Source organism: Lynx rufus, unplaced genomic scaffold (genome assembly GCF_022079265.1).
Source record: "Lynx rufus isolate CCGP_SWC_20201006 ecotype Redwood Valley unplaced genomic scaffold, mLynRuf1.p SCAF_6, whole genome shotgun sequence".
Taxonomy (NCBI): domain Eukaryota; kingdom Metazoa; phylum Chordata; class Mammalia; order Carnivora; family Felidae; genus Lynx; species Lynx rufus.
In genome coordinates this window covers 93,342,244-93,364,350 of record NW_025814878.1, presented here as the reverse complement: position 1 = coordinate 93,364,350, position 22,107 = coordinate 93,342,244, and the positions used below count along the sequence as shown (strand labels likewise).

General features: G+C 37.7%; 1 protein-coding gene across 4 annotated transcripts in view; it reads right to left on the bottom strand.

The window, feature by feature from the left end:
- HMGCLL1 (3-hydroxymethyl-3-methylglutaryl-CoA lyase like 1) overlaps positions 1-22,107 on the bottom strand; it is a 193,294-nt gene that overhangs the window by 131,460 nt on the left and 39,727 nt on the right. For 3 of the 4 annotated variants that reach the window (XM_047103159.1, XM_047103160.1, XM_047103161.1), the window contains exons 2-3: positions 16,363-16,443; positions 16,023-16,130 (exon numbers count right to left, since the gene is read on the bottom strand). In XM_047103159.1, coding sequence (XP_046959115.1) covers positions 16,023-16,130; positions 16,363-16,443 — 189 coding nt within the window. Of the gene's footprint in view, positions 1-16,022; positions 16,131-16,362; positions 16,444-17,043; positions 17,064-22,107 lie in introns of all 4 variants that reach the window. The other variant, XM_047103158.1, reaches the window with a different exon arrangement.

Below are 22,107 nucleotides of genomic sequence, written 5' to 3'. Positions count from 1 at the left end.
GAAAGTAGGGACAGAAGGATCATACCTCAAGATCATTAAGGCCATATATAATACAGACCCACCACTAATATCATCCTCATTGGGGAAAAACTGAAAACTTTCCCCCCTAAGGTCAGCAACACTATAGGGTTGTCCATGCTCACCAACAGTTATTCAACACAGTGTGGGAAGCCCTAGCCTGAGCAATCAGACAACACAAAGAACTAAAGGCATCTAAATCAGCAAGGAGTAATTAAACTTTCATTCTTTTCAGATGACATGATACTCTATGTGGAAAAACCGAAAGACTCCACCAAAAAACTGCTAGAACTGATCCATGAATTCAGCAAAGTCACAGGATACAAAATCAATGCACAGAAATCAGTTGCATTTCTATATACCAATAATGAAGAAAGAGAAATCAAGGAATCAATCCCATTTATGAGTGCACCAAAAACCATAAGATATCCAGGAATAATAAACCAAACCAAAGGGGTGAAAAATCTATACACTGAAAACTATAGAAAACTTATGAAAGAACCTGAAGATGACACAAAAAAATGGAAAAACATTCCATGCTCATGGATTGGAAGAACAAATATTGTTAAAATGTCTACACTACCCAAAGCAATCTACATATTCAATTCAATCACATCAAAATAACACCAGCATTCTTCACAGAGCTGGAACATAAAATTCCAAATTTTGTACGTAACTAGAAAAGACCTCAAATAGCCCAAGTAATGTTGAAAATGAAAACCAAACTGGAGGTATTACAATTCCAGACTTCAAGCTGTATTACAAAGCTGTGATCATCACAACAGTATGGTATTGGCACAAAAACAGACACACAAATCAACGGAACGGAATAGAGAAACGTACCCATAAACATATGGCCAACTAATCTTTAACAAAGCATGAAAAAATATCTACTGGAAAAAAGGCAGTCTCCTCAGCAAATGGTGTTTGGAAAACTGGACAGCAACATGCAGAAGAATGAACCTAGACCACTTTCATACACCAAACAGAAAAATAAACTCAAAAGGATGAAAACCTAAATGTAAGACAGGAAGCCATCAAAATGCTGGAGTAGAAAACAGGTAACAACCTCTTTGACCTCAGTCACAGCAACTTCTTACTTGAGGTGTCTCCACAGGCAAGGGATACAAAATCAAAAATGAACTATTGGGACCTCATCAAGATAAAAAGTTTCTGAACAGCAAAGGAAACAATCAAGAAAACTAATAGGCAACCGATGGAATAGGAGAAGATATTTGCAAGTGACATATCAGATTAAGTGTTAATATCCAAAATCTATACAGAACTTATCAAACTCAATATCCAAAAAATATTCCAGTGAAGAAACAGATAAAAGACATGAATAGACACTTTTCCAGAGAAGACATCCAGATTGCTAACAGGTGTGTGTCTATGTGTAACATCACTCTCATCACATTTTGTATAATTTGTTTTATGTATCTCTCTCCTTGACTAAATTATTAGCTCCTTGAAGACTTTGCATAAAAGGAGCATTGAATAAATGGTTGTTAAAGGGCGCCTGGTGCCTTAATCAGTTGAGCATTCAGCTCTTGATTTGGCTCGTGTCATGATCTAAGGATCATGGAATTGAGCCCCACTTTGGGCTCTGCATTGAACATGGGGCTTAAGATTATCTCTCTCTCCTTCTGCCCCTCCCCCACTCACCGTAATACAAAATAAAATACAATAAATAAATGGTTGTTGAAATGAACTCAAATTTCTTTCCTGCCCTTTATTCTCTTTTGAATTCGACCCATCTTGAACCATGATTCTTTTTCTCTACTAATTCTTCTAAGATTTTACTTTTACCAAGAATGGTAATAATGATAAAAACATTTACTTTATGCTCATCTATAAGTTATGTCTGTATGTGTTGAATTATTTATGCACATTATCTCTTTAAACATTTATTTTTTTGTAATGTTATTTTTTTTTAGAGAAAGAGAGAGAGAGAGAGAGAGAGAGAGAGAGAGAATGGAGGGGGGGTGGGCAGAGAGAGAGGTAGACACAGAATCTGAAGGAGGCTCCAGGCTCTGAGCTGTCAGCACAGAGCCCGACATGGGGCTTGAACTCACAGACCAAGAGAGCATGACCTGAACCAAAGTCAGATGCTCAAATGACTGAGCCACCCAGGCGCCCCATCTCTTTAAACATTTTTAACAAACCAATGAGTGGGCAATTTTTGTAGAAGATGACTAGAGATACTAAGGATGAGGGAGATTATCCAACTAGTGACTGGGAGAGCTGAGATGGGGCCCAAGTCTACTTGCCTATACGCCCATTCTCTAATACCTCTTTGATAAGTATATCCCCTATAGCATCTAATTTCTACATCTTTATCTTAGCCATTGCTAAAGATTTTGTGTGTCACAATGTCAAGGGAGTAGCCCCTAGAAAGACTCCATCCTCAAGCTAAACAATTTGGGTGGGGAAGCATGGTTTAATTATCTAAACCAGGTTCTCCCACACTAGATTCACTATCAGAACGATTTGATATACTTTAAAAAATATATAGATTTTCGTACAGATTCTGATTCTGTTCTGCTGTGGGACCAAGGAATCTATAGTTTCAAAACTTCTCAGGAGATGCTAGACATCAACAAGACAGAATCACAGTGGATTTAAGTCACAAAGGCTGTTGCTGGCTTCTGCTCAAAGGAAGACAAATCTGTACACTTCAGGACCTCACTCCTGCTTCAGTAAAGAACATTAATTTCATTTTTATTCAGAGGTACATGCAGGCTATGTGGACCTAAAATGACTGCAATATGAGAGGAAGCTTCTATAAGATAAACAACACAAAAATATCTAACTTTTGTAAATTTCCCTCAACTGTATGGCCAGTTGAGTACATTGCTAGTGCCCTCCCAGGGCCTTGGGAGACAGCTATACAAATATTTTAAGGTAATTTCCTCTCTGTAGCACATATTGAGGTTCTAAAAATGTTTCGTCTAGGGTGGAAAAATCCCATGGATTAAAAAATAAAGTTTGGAAAGTACTAAACTTTCTAGTTTGCTGTTCACAGTTATCAAGATAGTTAAGGATCTTCCTGAAATACACATTCATGGTGTCTATAGTATTCCTTTTCCTTACCACTCCAGAAGAAAACTCTCAAGAAAATAGTGACATCAGTCTGGAATGTCTTATTCTTGATATATCATTATTTCTGGATCTATGTTTATACATTCTCTGCTTAATAAACCAATTTATAGTTTTTCAGGAATGAGATTTAAACTCATGGATTTATAACCCTCATTTTCCCGTGCTTGCTAGTATCATTTGCCAAATCATTTTAAAAAATATTTTTGAAGGATTCTTTTTGTTTGCCCCACCAGCACCACCATCACCCAGGACAACATTCATTTAAGTTCAAAACAAGGAAATGTCAGAAGGCATTTCCCTACCATCTCCACTTCACAGATGAGACATAACTGATGGGATTACTTTTTATATGCAGGAGTACAGCAGGAAAGATACAGAAGGTGCAATTTCTTCAACACACGCCATCTATTACTATAAAAATGTAAATAGTGTGGTTTCAGACACTATAACTCAAAATTCAATTTGAGCAGTAACTCCTCTTAAATGTAATACTTTTGTAAATTCAGTAATGAGAAAAAATGGACTAGAGCTGTTCCTGACAGTTGTGGGTGAAAATGCTCTAACCAGCTATGAACAGCATTGTAGCCTGGGTACTATAACCCTGTCTCATTCACAGACTCTTTGCACCAACCCCATATATCTCAGCCTCAGTAGCACAAAGGAAATCTTGATCTGCTTGAAGAAGTAAGACAGTTTTAATAAATCACCATCTTATAATAATAAACACAGGAAATCTCTGGAAAATTGAACATCTAGTGTTTTTTCTTTTTTTTTTTTTTTTTCCTACCCAATACCCTGTTTTGGCTGCACTACTAAAATGGTCTGACACCACACTTAAAAAACTTCTTAAGTCCAGAAGCCTTAAAACTAATTTGGTCTGGTGTATCATTTCCTGTACTTCCTTGTTTGGCATTGCCTTTGTGTTCTAAGGACTTTTGTGCTGCCCTGTATTGGATAGAACACACATGCTTCTTAAGAGTGACCAAATCAAGTAACATATGACCCCTACTCTTTTACTACAAATGCAGGCAGGACATTTTAATCATAACCCATTAATGTGTACAAATATTAATTTTTAAATTACAAAACAAATCCAATCTACCCAATGGATTTGTGGGTTTTAGACTGGAAAACCAATGTTTCAGACAGAGAAACCAGTAATTTTATTTAATAACATTTCCCAGTTTCCTAAGATAAACTTAACAAATACACATTAGTTATTCTTTGTTCAGGTCAATGCCTTTGTGACCACACTCCTGGTCTTCCCAAGTCAAAACAATCATGTTCCCAACATCACTCTGAAGTAGGGGCAAGAAGTCTCAAAGCTCCCAGTATATAATTTTCTTTCCATTCAACTGTGCTACCTCTCATAGATCATGCCTCTGGGTTTGATAATAACACTGTCAACATTGTTATTTTCCATACATGGAAGAAGTCACTTTTAAAATACTAAATTTAATTGTACTCATTCTATACTGACAGAGCTTCCCTTCTTCTTTATATTTCTTTCTAGAGGGCACCTCTGCCCACGGTGGATAGCCACACTGATGAGAAGAGGGTAAGCCTGAGTTGTTTGAGGGAGATCATCTTGCTGGCAATAAGGGCTGTAGCAAAATGGGTCTTACTACTCTGACAAGGAATTCCATCATTGTTAAAGTTGTATGATCATATACAATGATTTAGCCATCACATGGATCAGAAGATCTATTTTTTAGTCAACAGTACAGAACACAGAACTTTAAAAAGTTAGAGCGACCAATGGCCAACTGCTTAATGTGTTCTGGTTACCAAGTTCCATTTTATTGTAACTAATTTACAGATATTCACTCAATTTTAAAACCTCTAAGTTTTAATTGTTTTTAGTAATTACATTCTTATTAACTCTACAATTGCCTTATTATGTCAATATCATGACTACTGTTAGTAAATATGCATTATTCAATTTTTAAGCTCAACAAAGAACTCAGTGAAGTTTTTAATAAACATGATAAAAGTAATGAATAGGACAATGAACAACTGGAAAATATACAAGGCATAAGACGGATAAAAAAAAATACTTTGCCAGGGGAGCCTGAGTGGCTCAGTTAAGCATCCAACTCTCGATTTTGGCTCTGGTCATGATCTCGCGGTTCATGGGTTTGAGTCTCACATGAGGCTTTGTGCTGATGGTGTGAAGCCTGCTTGGGATGCTCTCTCTCCCCCCCTTCGCTGCCCCTCCCCCACTCACACTGTTTCTCTCTCTCAAAATAAATTAACATTTTAAAAAATACTTAGCCAACTCATACGTGAGTTGAAAGTCAGGTCTCAGATTTTCTATCATTCCATTAGAAAATGTATATGTCATTATATCTAGGCAGTAGATACAATAATGTCACTAAAAGCTTAGGAAACCTGCAACCTGAAGGCTTGAGGGAAAATAACTATTTTGAGGTTACTAAGAAATACATTTCCTACTATACATTGTAAGCTGAATTCAATATAAAATTCACTAGCCTTAACTAAGAGTAGTGTTATAATTTATAATCGGTCTCACATCCCAGCAGTGCATGAAGGTAGGAAGTTGTATTAGTTTTCTCGAATTATTGGCATGGACCAGCTTTCACGTTAGTATTTCAAAAATTACTTGATTTATGCAGTTAAACAGGGAAACATGAATGTGAATACCTAAAACAATTAAAACCATATCAACCTTTTCAATTACAGATGGATGTTGTCTAAAACCTTTATAAAATGTATAAAATGAACAGCATTCTTCAAAGAATTTTTACATATTAATAATGAATGTCTAAAATTCAAAAAAGTTATAAAACATTCTCTTCTAAATTATAATTACAATCAGTGTATAATTTTATAAGTTATTTAACATAAATTAATTTGGGCAAAAATGTTTAAAGTAAAATAAAATTTGTTATAAAATATGCTTTCTATTGACAGGTATACACTATGTGAAAATATAAATTTATGGTCCTTTATCAAATGTGGAAGAAGTGAAACACTAGCATACATATCTCAATGTGTATGTTTTGAAATATAAAACTTATTTATTGCTTAATGTGATTTTTTGAATGTAATATCAACTTCAGCATTCATATTTATCTAATTTCTCTATTACGTATTTTTTTTACACCTGTAAAACTTTCAAAAAAATTAACCAGGTATTTTATTACTTTTTTATTTATTTATTTGTTTACCTTTTAGAGAGGGAGAGAGAGTACGGGCACTTGGGGGAAAGGCAGAGAGAGAGAGGGAGAGTGAGAATTCAAGCAGGCTCCACAATGGCAGCACAGAGCCTGACCACTGGGCTTGAACCCACCAACTGTGAGATGATGACTTGAGCAGAAACCAAGAGTTGGATGCTCAAACGACTGAGCCACCCAGGCTCCCACCAGGCATTTTAGATCAGAATGTGTGTGTGTGTGTTTGTGTGTGTGTGTGTGTGCGTGTGCGTGCATACAAACTTGGATAAAGATACTTCGCTTTTCTTTTTAAAAATTAACTAGAAAGCATAATTCTTCATAAACATATTAACAAAATATGTATTTTACATCTATCTACTTAAAAGTGAATGGTGTAATATTTTCATTTTCAATGCTCATTTTATAAGGATCATCAATTTTTCAAAGGAAATTTAGTTCATTGACATACTCTGCTTCTCTTAAAGTGGATTGCATTTAAGTGGCTTGGTCAGGAGACACACCAATGGAATGAGTTTACACTAAAATAAGATTGACAATATTTATCAATAAACTGATCATCAGAGTATTGCAGAAAAGACCGTTAATAAGTTAGGCTCACATCTTTCTTGTGCCAAAATGTACCCATATTCAGCTTTTATGCAATTATATGATGTGCAGATCTTTCAGCTGTCAATGCATATAGACAGTTCCACAAAACTAGATTTTAAGATTAGTTTAACCAAATACAAAAAAATATTTTAATTTAATCAAGCAGCTTTGAACAACTGTTCCTTTCTTTCAAAGGAAAACTTAGAGGAAAATACACTAAACACAATACATTCAATATTAGTGAATAAAAAATGATAAAGTGTTTTAACATTTTGTTATAGTTCTTTTTATAAACCTAAAAACAAAATAAAACCCAATTTGTTAGTCAACATGCAAGTGATCCTATTAAGTGATCATAAAAGCAGTAAATTCTGAGAATAAGTCTTTGAGCATAATTATAGTTTTTGGTCTCATGAGGAAAGACATCCAAATATATTGAATTATACCTTCAGCATGAAAAAAAGAAGAAAATCTGACCAGTAGAACTGGTGACATTATTGCTCTTAACTACAGGTTTACTTTTGCTTTGGATACAGTAATGAAAAACTCTATCTTAGCTGCAAAGTAAGTTGGTATTGAGTGCTAAATAATATGAACAATGTTAGCAACTCATATTTGTTCCAATTTTGTTGCAAACTATTACCTTAAACCAGTTCAAAAAGAAAAAAAAAAACAGTAATGTCCACTATTATAACTAAAACACCCATTTTCATATTTCCATGTTTGTTTCTGAGACAAAAGGTGTTTTAAAATTTTGTGAATATGCTTTAGGCAATTTTCTTGCCTTATGTGAGAACCATAGTGATAATTTAAGTGTGAATACTTTTAAAACACTTTAAAATTTTTCACTTCAGGTTAGTCACTGCTTAAAAACATAGAAAATGATTAAGCAAAACAAAAGAAAACAATACAAAACAAGTCGGTAAACCCTGCCCCCCCAAGGGGAGAAATACGAATTTACACCATCACTATTTGTGAAGCTATAGTAATACCTGCTGTTATACAAGCAACACTTGTAGAGGATATAAATCAAATTCACCACCGTTATGTAGAGAGATCCTAGTATAGTACTCAGAATACATTTGATTATTCTTACTTAAAAGGAAAAAAAATTTAACTGCAAACCTAGAGAAACATCTTAATACAGTAACTTAAAATAATGCAGGATGTTTCCTCATAACAAAAAGCAACAAAAATCTAATTGCGACTTTTCATTTCTAGAGTACATTGACATTTGCTTTTTATAAAAAGAAAAGAAAAGGACTTCCTACTCTCTACTCTCTCAAAAGGAGACAGGCATTACCTAAACAGTCCAACACATTGAACTGAATCATGTGTACTGCCAGGCATGCCAACTAGGTTACAAGAGACGATCTAGAAAGGTATTAGTCTAGAAGTTACGACCCTGCTGAGCAGGTCTGGACATGGAAGGCAGGGCTTGTGGGTCTACAGAAAGCATAACCTCCACAGTGAAGACAGCGATTCCTGGATTTGCGTGGGCTCACCACCTTCACATGGATGGTGGGGATTTTGAGGGTATGAAGGCAAACTGCAAACTCTAACTTTTACGTTTTGTTTTCTGGCGTTTTCTTTTTCCTTCCATCCCCATCTTTGGGCAGGATGTGATTCTCCCCTCCCGTGGCCTCATCTTTCATCTTGGTGCATGTTTAGAAATTGGGATGCAGGAAAAAGCTGGCTTCGCTCCAGGGAAGAGGTGGTTCTGAAGGCAAAGGCCTAGGACTCCTGTTTCACCAGCTTCTACTTCATTTCTGTCTCTCTCCTTCATCTCTTATGCTGTCTGAGCAAAAACCCTCTCCTTCAAATGCCAACCTGAATCCCATTTGAGGCACACAAATTTATAAAGGGGTTGGGTAAGATTGAGGTCATTATTAGCAGCCCTGATAATGCTAAAATATCTTTGTTTGTTTTTGTTTTGTTTTTATAATTTAGGAGCTTCAGAATGCAGAGACTTTTTTTTTTAAATCAACTATATTTATTCTTTAGTTATTAGTAAGAAAGAGTGTGAAGCTAGATTAATTACTGTATCATTTTTAAAAACCTAAGTGTCAAAAATATAAAAACCGTTCCAATGAGATTTCTTCTCCCACTCCTCTAGTGCTCCTCTAGAAGGCCACTCTCCAATCAAGAGGTGACATCTTTGAAAATGGATGGCTTTTTAATTGCCTCAACTAATTATTAATGGAAAATTAATGCTGTAACATTTATAAGACTTGGTTATGAAAGGCACACCATTTTTGCCTGCCTCTTGCAACACTCCCCTTTGCAACTCTAAGCCACCATTGAGGAAATTCAAACTAACCCATTCAGAGAGACCACCTACAGAGGTTCTGAGAACACACAGAGAAAGAGGTGCCCAGCCAGGCCCCAAATGAGCCAACAGCCAATCCCTGCTATTCCAGCTGGGGCCACCATCTATGCAAAACCCCTAGCCAGAGCTGCCCAACTGAGCCATGTCAAAATTCTTGATCCATAGAAACCATAAGCAAAAGCAAAGGCTGTTAAGGTTTCAGGAGGCTAAATTTGAGCATTTCTTATGCAGATAATCAAAAGGACCAGAATTCATTTTACTAGCTTTCAAGGACTAAGGCAATCGCAGATATGTGGATCTGTGAATACACTTGTGAACACACAGGTGTATACAGATATGGGATATCTGGTACACGTTATACACTCAGTGGAAAATCGCTAGACTTATTGAAACAATCTGAAGAGGTTGTGGTTCATGCCATTAAATGCCGGGAAAAAATGAGCTAGAAAATCTGATATGCTAGTTTTGTTTTGTTTTGTTTTTATTTTCTTGAAGAGCTAATGTACTTTACCATGTGAATACAGCTTTCATAGCACAATCTTATCCCCATTTACTTCTTTTCTTCCAAATTTTTAAATTCTAGTTAGTTAACATACAATGTAATATTGGTTTCAGGCATTGAATTCAGTGATTCATCAATTACATACAATATCCAGTGCTCACACTAACAAGTGCCCTCCTTAATACTCATCACCCATCTAGCCACATGCAGAAGAATGAAAGTGGACCACTTCCTTACACCAAAAATAAATTCAAAATGGATGAAAGACCTAAATGTGAGACAGGAAACCATCAAAATCCTAGAGGAGAACACAAGCAGCAACCTCTTTGACCTTGGCTGCAGCAATTTCTTACTAGACACACCCCAAGAGACAAGGGAAACAAAAGCAAAAGTGAACTATTGGGACTTCATAAAAATATAAAAGCTTCTGCACAGCAAAGGAAACAATCGACAAAACTAAAAAGCGCCCATTTACTTTTTTGTTATTTTTTTGATGTTTATTTTTGAGACACATACACACACACACACACACACACACACACACACACACACACACGGCATGAGTGGGGAAGGGGCAGAGAGAGAGCGAGACACAGTATCTGAAGCAGGCTCCAGGCTCTGAGCTGTCAGCACAGAGCCCAAAGCACGGCTCCGACTCACAGACCGCAAGATCATGACCTGAGCCAAATTTGGGCACTTAACTGACTGAGCCACCCAGGCGCCCCTACTTTTTTGTTAATTTTTCAAGAAAGGGAGCACAAGCTGGGGAGAGGGACAGAGGGAAAAGAGAGCATCTTAAGCAGGCTCCATACTGAGTATGGAGCCCGACACGGGGCTCGATCCCACAGCCCTCGGATTATAACCTGAGCCAAAATCAAGAGCCAGACACTCAGCTGCCTGAACCAACCAGGTGCCCTCCCTTTTTAATGTTTATTTATTTGACAAAAAGAGACAGGAGCAGAGAGAGAGGGAGAGAGAATCCCAAGCAGGCTTTGTGCTGTCAGTGTGGATCTCAACACGGGGCTCAATCCCACAAACCTTGAGATCATGATCTGAGCCAAAATCAAGAGGGAGATGCTTACCCCACTAAACCACCCAGGTACCCACCAAAGATTCCCTTTTTTAACCTTTTTTTTTTTTAATTTTTGGAGCGAGAGTAAAAGGCACCCATTTACTTTTAATAACTATCAGAGCTCATTTACTGAAAACCTACATGTCTATTTCTTCTGAGATCAACCATTGAACAAATATCAACCAATTATTATTTGACACGTAAGAAATTCAACATGCTCAAATAAGTTGAACAAGAAAAAAGAAAGAAAGCCTAGTACAGTTAGAAGCTATTGTTAAAACAAACAAAGAAACAAACAAAAAACGGCCTTTAAACTTCCTTAATATAAACCTTTTTAAAAGGAAGTCGCATTAGTGTGTGTACCACAACTACAAATTCAGGAGCTAAGGAAAGGAAATGAAGACATCACCAATGACTAGTCTGATGATCCAAACTGGCAGGTGCTTGATGCTGACTGTGATAACTGACCAGACACATCTCTACTGTAGAAATGACATGTGGAAGGCCTCAAAGTACCAAGAAGGACAGCAGTTAAGAACAAGTCAGTTAATCTTAGCGTGTAGTAGCAGCAAAGAGTATCTTAAAAAGAGAGTGAGCACACTCAGGCCACCTCCACTGAAGAGAGTTAAATGTTCCTCCTTTAGTTCACCCTCCCCCACCTATCTGGGTACTGGGACTTCTGTAATCATGAAATGGAACTGCTGTCTCGGTAAATTTATCCTCCATTTTCTGCAGAGACAGCAGAGGCCAAATCATGGGAGGTATAACGGATGGGACTTGCACTGCAACACTTCCCAGATGATGAAATTAACCTATCAGTTAACTGTGCCTCATAAGCAAAATACTTGGGGGGGGGGGGCGGTGTGTACGCGCATGTGCTCTCTCAACCTCTGTCTGTCTCTCTCTCTCTCTCTCTCTCTCTCTCTCTCTCTGACACACACACTCACTCACTCATCATCTATGCTAAAATACCCTCTTCCAAGCTTCTTCTCCACACACCCATCCTTTCAACAAGGGCAGAGCAAGGAAGAGAAGCAGAACACTCAGAAGCAGAAGCTACAGCGTCCTGCATCTCACCAACATAAATCTGAACCTGAAACTTCAATCCAGTAACTGTCTTCATTACTAATAAAGAATTCCATCATACACTAAAAGGAGGGCAGGGGAAAGTTTACGCATTCCTTGTTGCTCACATTGCGCTTAGGTCATATTTATAAGTGTTTAACGAATTTGTAAGTAATTGTTACAGTATTTTGAGGATTTTTTTCTACTTTTACAGAGAAAATCTCTGTCCATGTCATGACTTGGCACCCACCCTTTCCAACTGTTAAAAAATGAATTTGAAAGGGAGCATTTGCTGATACGTTGCATATGATCTACATAAACATACGGTGTTGTGGACGTTCAATGTATTCTTATTTTTCCGTAAGTGATGTTCACTTTCATCACTCATGTGAATGAAAACATTTAAAACCAAATAGCTAAATAAGATGAATATAAAACACTAGTTTATTTTGAAATTATTGTCTTTATCATGATTCCAAAGTTGCAGTAAGCCTATCTATAACATGTTTTCTTTCTTCATGCCATAGAAGAGAGGGGCTATCTGGATTCTTTTCAAATGTTCTTATATTATATGTCACTCTAAGGAAGTCTTTTTTTCCAGATAAGTTGTAAAGAACATGTTGTGTTTTGTGTTTTTTTTTTCTTTTAATGGCAGGTATTTTATCATCTCTGGCCATTTAGATGATAGGTGTGGGATCCTGTTTTATATGGCACCCTGCTACTGTGGAACTTTTCTTTTAGCTGCCTTAGAAAGCCGTTGCCAAACACAACAGTGGGCGGCAACTGTAAAAACGCTTTAAAACGCTAAAAAAAGAATAAGTGAACAAGCAGCAATCTAAACATAAACTAGACGACTATTCCCATGACCTATATTTAAGGAAAAGAAAAAGAAAATGCAGAGAATTAATAGAACACCGATTTAGAGCCACACTCCCAGTCTTTAGAAGTACAAATCACTTCACACAAATACCCGTAAGCAGCTGCACTAAAACTGTTCTGTCCCATCTCACATGTTATTTTAAGTTAGAGGAGTCTAATGTCATGACAGTTTCTTCAAAAGTCAGTGGTTACAAGATAAAATGTCCAAAGAGAAATTAGCATTATGAATTCGTTCTGATTTCCAGCTTTTCATTAGCATGACAATGCAATGCAATCGGCAGAATTACATGATAAGACAATCATTGACTACAATAAAAACTGCTCTGCACAGGCCATCTCAGTGAAATCTAAAACACAAGCACAACTATGGAAAATCAAATTGAAAAAATGGGATATTCTCGCAATTGCCCTTTGAAAAGACCTCGGTAGGTTGATAGGTCATCTAGAAAATGACTGGCATAACTTTGGAAGACTCAATCCGATAGTTTATTTGATTCAGACATGCTTCTTTTTTACAGATGTTTAACAATTTGAAACACTTTGTCATGCACGTGCCCACATGAGAATTAAAAGTGAAAAACACAGGACACATATTTAGTATTTGAATAAGTATCTTCAATTATTCAGATAGGACCTGTCTGCTGCGGTATTTAAACACACACTTTCATCTCTAAGAAAGTCTTTTCATCAAAAAGAAGGAAGTTAACTGTGTGGAGTCCAGGGGTCAGTCAATGCATCTGTTAGGCAATCACTCAGGTAAGCCTGCTGAGAACTGGTCAGAGCCAGGTGCTCTGGACTCTGGGCACTCATATGCAGGAATCCACTCATGGGCCTTACTGCCCTAAGTGCTCCCGTGCTATTGGCAGCATTGCTGGGATTTCCAAGGTCCAAAGAGGCGAAGTCACTTACTCAAGCTCAAGGCAGAATGCGGACAGCAACACAGTCCCAGAGGTACTTCGGCCTCACCACAGCTGTCCTCAAGAGCCACAATGGGAATTTCATCATTTATTCAATAATACTTTGAGCCTAGGAAGTGTTCATTCAATCTCAATAGGTTAAGTCATGAATTTACCAAGCCTAGAATAAATCAGCTTATTTTATGGCCCCATCACACATCTACTTACATTATGAGACCAAAAAGCAGTTTTTCATTACTGCATACAGAGGGACAGCCTTCCCTTTTGCTCTGACCATCTTTTCTCTAAGCTGGCTAAACAAGAAGGATGGTCCTGTAGAAGCGTTCTAGCCTCATTTTTCTAAATGTCACTTAGATTAGTTTCAAGAGTAAGCTATCAAACAATTCCCAGAGTTGTGTAATAATAGGATGTGACAATTGGTGACAATTTGCACCACTTCAGTAAAGAAGAGTATTTTGTAAGCAGCCTTACGAAATCATTGGAAAATAAAAAAATCTTGAAGTGAAACATTATCTTAGTAAATTATCTGAAGTAAAATAATATCTTAGTAAAATATTATATCTGAAATACTACTGTGATTGGTCATCAATTAATATTCACAAGAACTCTCCTTTTTTCTGACATTACCCTGAAGTTATACCTGTCTTTCTAGTTTTTCTTCAACAGTCATCAAATTTGTGAAATGAACACTAACTGAATCAAACAGAGGCAATTTCATGAAGACTTAAATATGATACAAGGGGCTCACATTCCCTTAAAATTAATGACAGCTCATAAAATAATGGTGAGCAATTTTGCAAAATGGCATTGTCAAGGAAATAGGTCTAGTCTCCTAAAGCTCTTTGTGCCTTCCTAAGGAAATTACCTGTGGTCTTCATTACATAGAACCAAATACATGAACAAAAGAGTCAGCCGTCCATACCAAAAAATTCAAACTGACATGTTATTATTATTTCAGGCTGATTGATTCTTTATTCATTTCACAATAACTACTTACTAGGCACTAAGCAGTGGGGGAAGAGTGACAGACAAGGTCACTACCTCTGTAACTCTTACAGTCTAGGAAGCAGATAATTAAAAAATGTTCGCCGAAATGAGCTATTAACATAAAGCAAGATGGTCAGTAGGAAGTTTGATTTCAACCCAAGTGAGTCTGAGGTAATGACTGCACATCTAGATGAAGCTTATCAGAGAAGGCAGGACCAAAAGTACAGATCTGTTATCCTTTTATTTATTTTTTAATGTTTGTTTATTTTTGAGAGAGATACAGACAGAGCATGAGTAGGGCAGGGGCAGGGGCAGGGAGAGAGAGAGACACAGAATCCGGAGCAGGCTTCAGGCTCGGAGCTGTCAGCACAGAGCCTGAGGCTGGGCTCTAACACAGGAAAGGTGAAATCATGACCTGAGCAGAAGATGGATGCTCAAATGATGGAGCTACCCAGGCACCCCTAGATTTGTCACCCTTTTAAAGTGACTGTTAATGTTGGAAGGGCAGGCCAAAGAAGAGAGCACAGGCAAGGAAATTACTGAAGGCAGAATGTTAAGGGAACTTTAAACTTACATGATGTCAAGGATGACAGAAAAAGAGCAGTTGGGCAAGTAACTGAATGAGGATTACAGAGAATAACAACGAAGGGAATGAGATGAGAAGATAATCAGTGAACTTAAGTGCCAGGGAGAGATTGAAGGATCCCAGGAATGAGCACAGGTATTAGATAGGAAAGGGAGAGGGATTGGTTTAATGGCTACTCATCATGTTTCAAAGACCAGAGCCAAACCTCAGAAGGGATGATTGTTGCCACATGACTGTCAAATCTGGGTAGACTTCATCTTAAGAGAAGATTGAGATGGCTCCCTTTGTCTTGCTATGATAGACAGATTTCTCTAGCAAATTTAAGTGCTAAAAAAAAAAAAAAGTGACGAGTATGTATCTACATTTCTAATAGGAGATTTTATTTTTAAGTTATCAGGCAACTCATCAATACTTCATTCTAAGAGATAAGAAAGTGAAAGCACCTAAAGATATTCAGATAATTTATGAAGTCAGTAAGTAGTTAATGGACAGCAGGCTCCTAAATTGCTATTTAAGAGCCTTATCTACTCATCATATTGGACCATTATACTCAGGTAGGCTTGGGATGGAGTTCCCAGTAACTTTTTAGGACTTAATGGATAGAAGATGTTTCATCAGAGGGATTTTTCCTTAATCGTGTCTCAGTGCATGGGCTAATATTTTGGAAAAAAAAGTAGTAAATTAGTAATTATATCAGGTTAATATTACAATTTACAGTATTTGCTAAATCTTGGCAAAGTTGAATTAAAGATTCAATTAAGGAATTATGGATTTACATACCTGTGGTACCCATCTGGAGGACACAAAGCTGGTCACTTCTATTACAGACAAGCCAGTTTGGGAAAGTTGATTGATAAATTCAATTTTTATGTCTGTAGGAACTATAACCTATGAAAGCATTAAAAATTATCTTATAAGTAATTTGCATAGTGTCTATTGAAGCATAAATAGAAAATTACTTCCTAACAGAAGCAAATCATATTTAAGATGCATAAATTCAAGTAGCAATTGAGGACAAACACAATCGTATAATATATGAAACCCATCTAAGTCTTTAGAATCTTAATAAATATTTTGATTTAGCATTTGGAATAACTATGTTAAACTAGTATCAAACTACCTTTTCATTCTGCAATCCATCCCTAGGTCCAACTTCTACTATTTTAACATACTCAGGGAGTCCAGATAACTGGGATGTTTCCTGAAATGGAAAATACAAGGCAAGACAAATAGGTAACAGTTAGATCATCAAACCTGCTTATTTGAAAAATCAAACAATTACACTTTGTTATAGAAAGTTCTCACCCCAGAAAGCTAAATTAAACACAGTGCTATAATCCAAATATCAAGTTTGTATTATCAGCAACATAAGATCATTTTTTTTCTTCTAGCTCAGTAATATCCAGTCATTAGATGAAAACTGCAAAGATTAATTTCTAAAATATAACTGTGGAAAAGGTAATATACTTAGGATTTATAGAGCAAATTTGTTGAGTGACTCTCTGTGTGTTGATAAAATTTACTATTGTTAGAATTCATTACAAAAGTGTTTCTTTGTATTAACATACTTCTACCAAGCACAGTCTTAAAGATGCCACACTCCATACCTTGAACTTGAGGAATGTGGTTGTGGTTCTCTGGCCTATGCCCAGAAAAGCTGAGACTAGACAAAAAGGTATGCTGCTTATTTATTTTCTGTGTCACACAGCACAACCAGCACCTAAACATAGCTCCCGAAGTACAGAGCCACTCCAGTAGGGTCTAAACCCTCAATATTCCACTGGGAACACCTAGTTGTAACCCAGTGTAATACTGTTCCACCTTTTGCCCAAATCTGAAATGGCAGAAGGTCTAGACTCTAGAACCTCTGGCCCAAACCAAGTACTATGGACACATATTTAAAAAGACACTAGTTTATGGCACCTGGGTGGTTCAGTCAATTAAGTATCTGGCTCTTGATCTCTGCTCAGGCCATGATCTCACAGTTCATGAGATGGAGCCCCACATCGGGCTCTGTGCTGACAGTGCAGTGCAGAGCCTGCTTGGGATTCTCTCTCTCCCTTGCTCTCTCCCTCCCCTGTTCACACGTTCTGTTTCTCTCAAAATAAATCACTTTAAAAATAAATTTAAAAAAATAAAAAGACAGTTTAAAACAAGAAAAATAGGAACTGCCTTTCCCAATGTCATATCACAGTTAAAATGATAATAATTCCCTAGAATCTCTAAGCTATGTTAAGTGTGGGCAACTACCATCAATTTCTTCAATAGATAGCTGATAGAATCCATCAAAATCAGCAGGACCTGTACTTCAGAGTTGTTTTTGTCTTGCCTTTCAAGAGGGATGATGGATGTGGGCCAACCAACGTGTATTGTCTCACTCTGTCCTTGTAGCAATCATCGACATATACTGGTCAAGTGGTCTGGATGCAGAACCCGGTTTGTTTTCTGACACAGAAAATTGCTCGTTGGCCCTTTTAGGGCCATAGCCAATATGTTCTCTTATTGGCATTGTGTGCTAACTCAGCAAAAGAACCCAGAAAATCCCTGCTACAATGTTTACATACCACCCTCAACATTTCCATTAAACTGGGCAATTTAATGAGCAAAAATTAACTAAAAAGGAAAAGAATTCTCCTCTCTACATCCTCTGAGCAGGTTGTAAGGGAAGCATGGGGATCCTCATCTTTAAGCTCAGTTTTGGAAGGCAACCATGAAACCAAGTCTCATTTACAGTGGCCATAATTTCAAGGCAATAAATGACAAGGACGGCATGGGAAAGTGGAATAACAGAAGCTCATTCTTTTTTGTTACCTTCAGTCCTTAAACGGCAGAAATAAAAAACAAACAAAACCGACCAATCTTAAGCCATGTTTTTTCATTCCTGCTTTTTCCTGAACCTGCACCTTCAACAGCAATTAGCTTGGAGTATATATACATGGATGAAGAGTACTTCTTTATTCAACAGCAATGTTTTAACAACCACAAGAAACACAGTCTTTTTTAAGGTGGTAACAACAAGCCAAATGCAATTAAAAAACTTAAAACACTCCTTTACAACACTGTGTAGCTAACAGAAGCAACAATCTGAAAAAACTGAAGTAGAAAACTCTACCAAGTACAGCCATTTCAGTGTTAGGTAGAAGCTAGATATGAGCAGTGGAGAGAATGCCCTGAGGCAGAGTCCCAATTCCTTGAAGAGGAATGATAGAGACAGGAGCTGGAGCCAAGGATGTTGACAAATAAACTACACATTTAAAGCTGGGGAGCACAACATCCTGATCTGATGGCTTCTAAGACCTCAGGAGTGACAGACCAAAGAGCCACAGGTACAAACTTGTCCTCTCCTCATCCAGCTCTGCCCCAGTAGAACCTCTACACTCATTATAATGCATTTGCGCTGCACGTATACAGCCCTGCCTGACAAATGATATGATGATTCCACAAACCTCATAGGGTTAAAAACTCCCCCTCCAAATGACTAGAAACAGCCTCCATTAGAGACCATCCCACTGTACCTCACAGCACTCCCCTAGCCCAGAGAGCCCCCATAATATCCAATCCAATAACAACCTGGGGGCTGGTTCCACCTCCTGGAACCTGCCTGCTCTCCCACCTTAGGAATGTGTTTTCCTTTAATAAAACTGCTTTGTGCTGGCTACTTTCCTTCTAGCTGCCTTTATTTGAGCATGAGCACGGACCCCCTTGTAAAACTTCTCATGGGGAATCCAAGACTGAGACCTCCATTCCTACAAGGCAGACTTTCTCTATCCCATAACAAAAGCAGAATATCAGCTCACTTGATATTAGATTTCTTCTTGAATATAATATTGTTTTGTGTAAGCATGGATATGTATTCCCTCTATCAGTGAATCTGAGAAATCTGAACAAAATTAAAATGTGTTCTCCTTGTTAACAGCAAAATAAATTAAATAAATAAATAAATAAATAAATAAATAAATAAATAAAACCCATTAACACTTGAATATGTATGATGTGAGAGCCCTCTCTCAATGATCTTTAGCCCTTTTCTAGTCATTACTATCACTGTATTGATTTCTGTAAGGAGCTTCGGCTACACATAAACAATGTCTACTGGACTAACTCACCTAAGTGCTGTCCAAGTATATAGAAGTGATTCATGACTGATCTCATTATTTTCCCCACCTCATGCCTCTCTTCAGACATTCTCCCACCACATGCTATTCTTCACCTTCTTTCTTACCACTTATGTCTAAGTGGCCCATTTATTAACTGTTTTATTTTGGCATATACCCAGCACCCAGCACAATGCATAACACTTACACTGTGCTCAGTAATTACTTGTTGATTACGCTGGTGAATCTCTTCTGTCACTGGCTTCATTAAAATTGTCATTTTTTTTCTCATCCAATCTGTTGCTATGGCTTCCTAGGTAGTGTTTCTCATCTTGTTTTTCCATGACTAAAATCTTTCAGCATCCAGCAGTCACCTTCAGAGCAATCCATCAGTCTAAGGTAAAATGATTTATGACAAGCCTCTCATCTTCTACCACTGTCTCTACTTCATGCATCCTCTGATGTTAGCCAGGGCAAAATCATGTCTCCCACCCTTTCATGTCTGTATACATGAGGTTTCTGCTGCTTAGAAATACCTTCCATCTGTGAAAAACATTTTCCACCAAATCCGTTTCTCTTCTATATGGACGAAGGAATGGACTACATTTATCCCCTATGTAACAGTTATATCTGAACAAATTCCAATCAATTGGATGAAATATCCAATGTATATCCCTCCATGCTCCTTGCCTTTCAGCAAGCTTGATGCAGAGGAGCATGGCAAACTTGAAAACTCAAGACCAAACAAAACCAAAAGTAAATCAACAAAAATAATGAAGTAGCCTGTATCTTTCAATCACTGCTTAAATAACGACTCCATGCCAATAAGAAGCAATCATTTTATACTTTATATGGACAAAAATAAATTTCAACTCTTTAGACCATTTACATTACAGGTAAATATTTTATAGTTACTAATTGTGAAGGATAGTTAAGGATCTGAAATTTTAGCCTGCTTGTAAGCTATCTAATGAGGCAGCATGGATGCTGGTGGAAGGCACAAGACACCTGGGTCAGAGGAAAAATTTTTAAAAAGCTTACTACTCACAACACTCACAGCAAAAGCAACAGCTAGAGGATTAGCCTTTGTGCTGGTTCCTCAAGCTCCAAATCCTACACGGAGAAGCAAAGAAGATGAAGTGACACTTGCACAAGCAATGGGTTGCACTACAGGAAAGGAACCCCAAGCACAGTGAACCTGAACCTTTAGTAATAGGCGGTAAGCATGATCTTTTCATGGCTATAGAGGTAAACATGTTTGTTATACTTAACTATGAGCATGCCTACCTTTTGCTCTGCAGGAAGACATTATCTCTATTTTCTAAGACTTTAAGGACACTTAGCCTTTGCTCCAGAAGACTTCTAGCATGTAACGCTGTTCCAAAAAAACAAAAAGGTGTTCCCAGTATAAAAATACTTTTTTCGAAAGAGAGAGAGACAGAGAGAGAGAGTGCATGAAAGCGGGGGAGGGGCAGAAGGAGAGGGAGAATCTTGGGCAGACTCCATGCCCAGGGTCCCAGTGCAGAGCCCAATGTGGGGCTCAATTCCACGACCATGAGATCATGATCTGGGCCGAAATCAAGAGTCAGGCACTTGACTGACAGGGCCACCCAAGCACCCCCTTCAATACAAAAATTCTTGAAAAGAGAGGTTGGAATCAAGGCAATTGTAACTCTGCTTGTAGACATACAGAAATTTAAGACATGTATGGAGAATTACTTCCCAATAGTAATCACTCTTCATTTTTATACCATCTTGATTTATGGCAAATTTTCCCAATAAGTAAGCCACTCTGTTGGCTTCTGCAGTTATGAACAGAGCCTGGGACCAAACCTGTTCAATTTATCTCATGAGACATTTAATTAAGGCTACTCTCAACAAAACTATAAGTAGTAGGATAAAGCCAGCCAGCAGTATTGACTTCAGCCATGCCCCCTCCTCCTCTGAAGGGTCCTGGACGCAACCAGCTGTATAAATCCTATGCAGTAGAGACTCTGCACCAGAAGCAGAGTTGTTTACTTTCTGTCCATTTTATGATGGTGGATATGTTGCCATGCCCACTACTATGATCCATCCAGATAGCAATGATGGTAATCCAGATGATGGAAGTTGATCAGCAACGTGATTCTAGGGGATATTAGAATGTGGGCCTCATGTGATTCAATCAACACAATTCAGAGCACCTAAAAATCTGTCTTTGATTTTTCAGTCTATACATGTCCAAATGGCAAATAAGCTAGTGTACTGACCACACCCCAAAGTAAGTTAAAAAAAAAAAAAAAGGAATATCCTCAAGTTCTTCTGAGTGGGTAGGATGATCACACTCATTTTTAGTTCTGCACAACTGTTACAAATGTTGTGAAACCACAGCAGCCCTGTGCACATCATCAGGTTTCAGCTTAGCCAAAATATCATCCAACCAGGCCAAGGCCTCTGGAAAAGCACTGTAAATAGAAGGGTGCCACTGAATCAGTAGCTTTGCTTTAGGCAGCAGGGTGGGCAGCAGAGGGCAACTGCTACTTTTTGTGTGTAAAGCTGAGATTGCACTGGGGACAGGCTTACCACTTTCTTGAATATACCATTTCTATTTGATTAGTGAGGCCTGTTGAGGTTGTACTACCTTGTTAGTCATTTCCAAAATGCAAATAGGCCATAGAGTCACAATGTCCCATGACTCAGGTGTCCAATTTCAGCAAGAGCTCAATAGCAAGGTAATACCTGATTTTCAAAAGATACCTGGTAGCTCTGTCAGGGCAGTGAGTACAAATTCC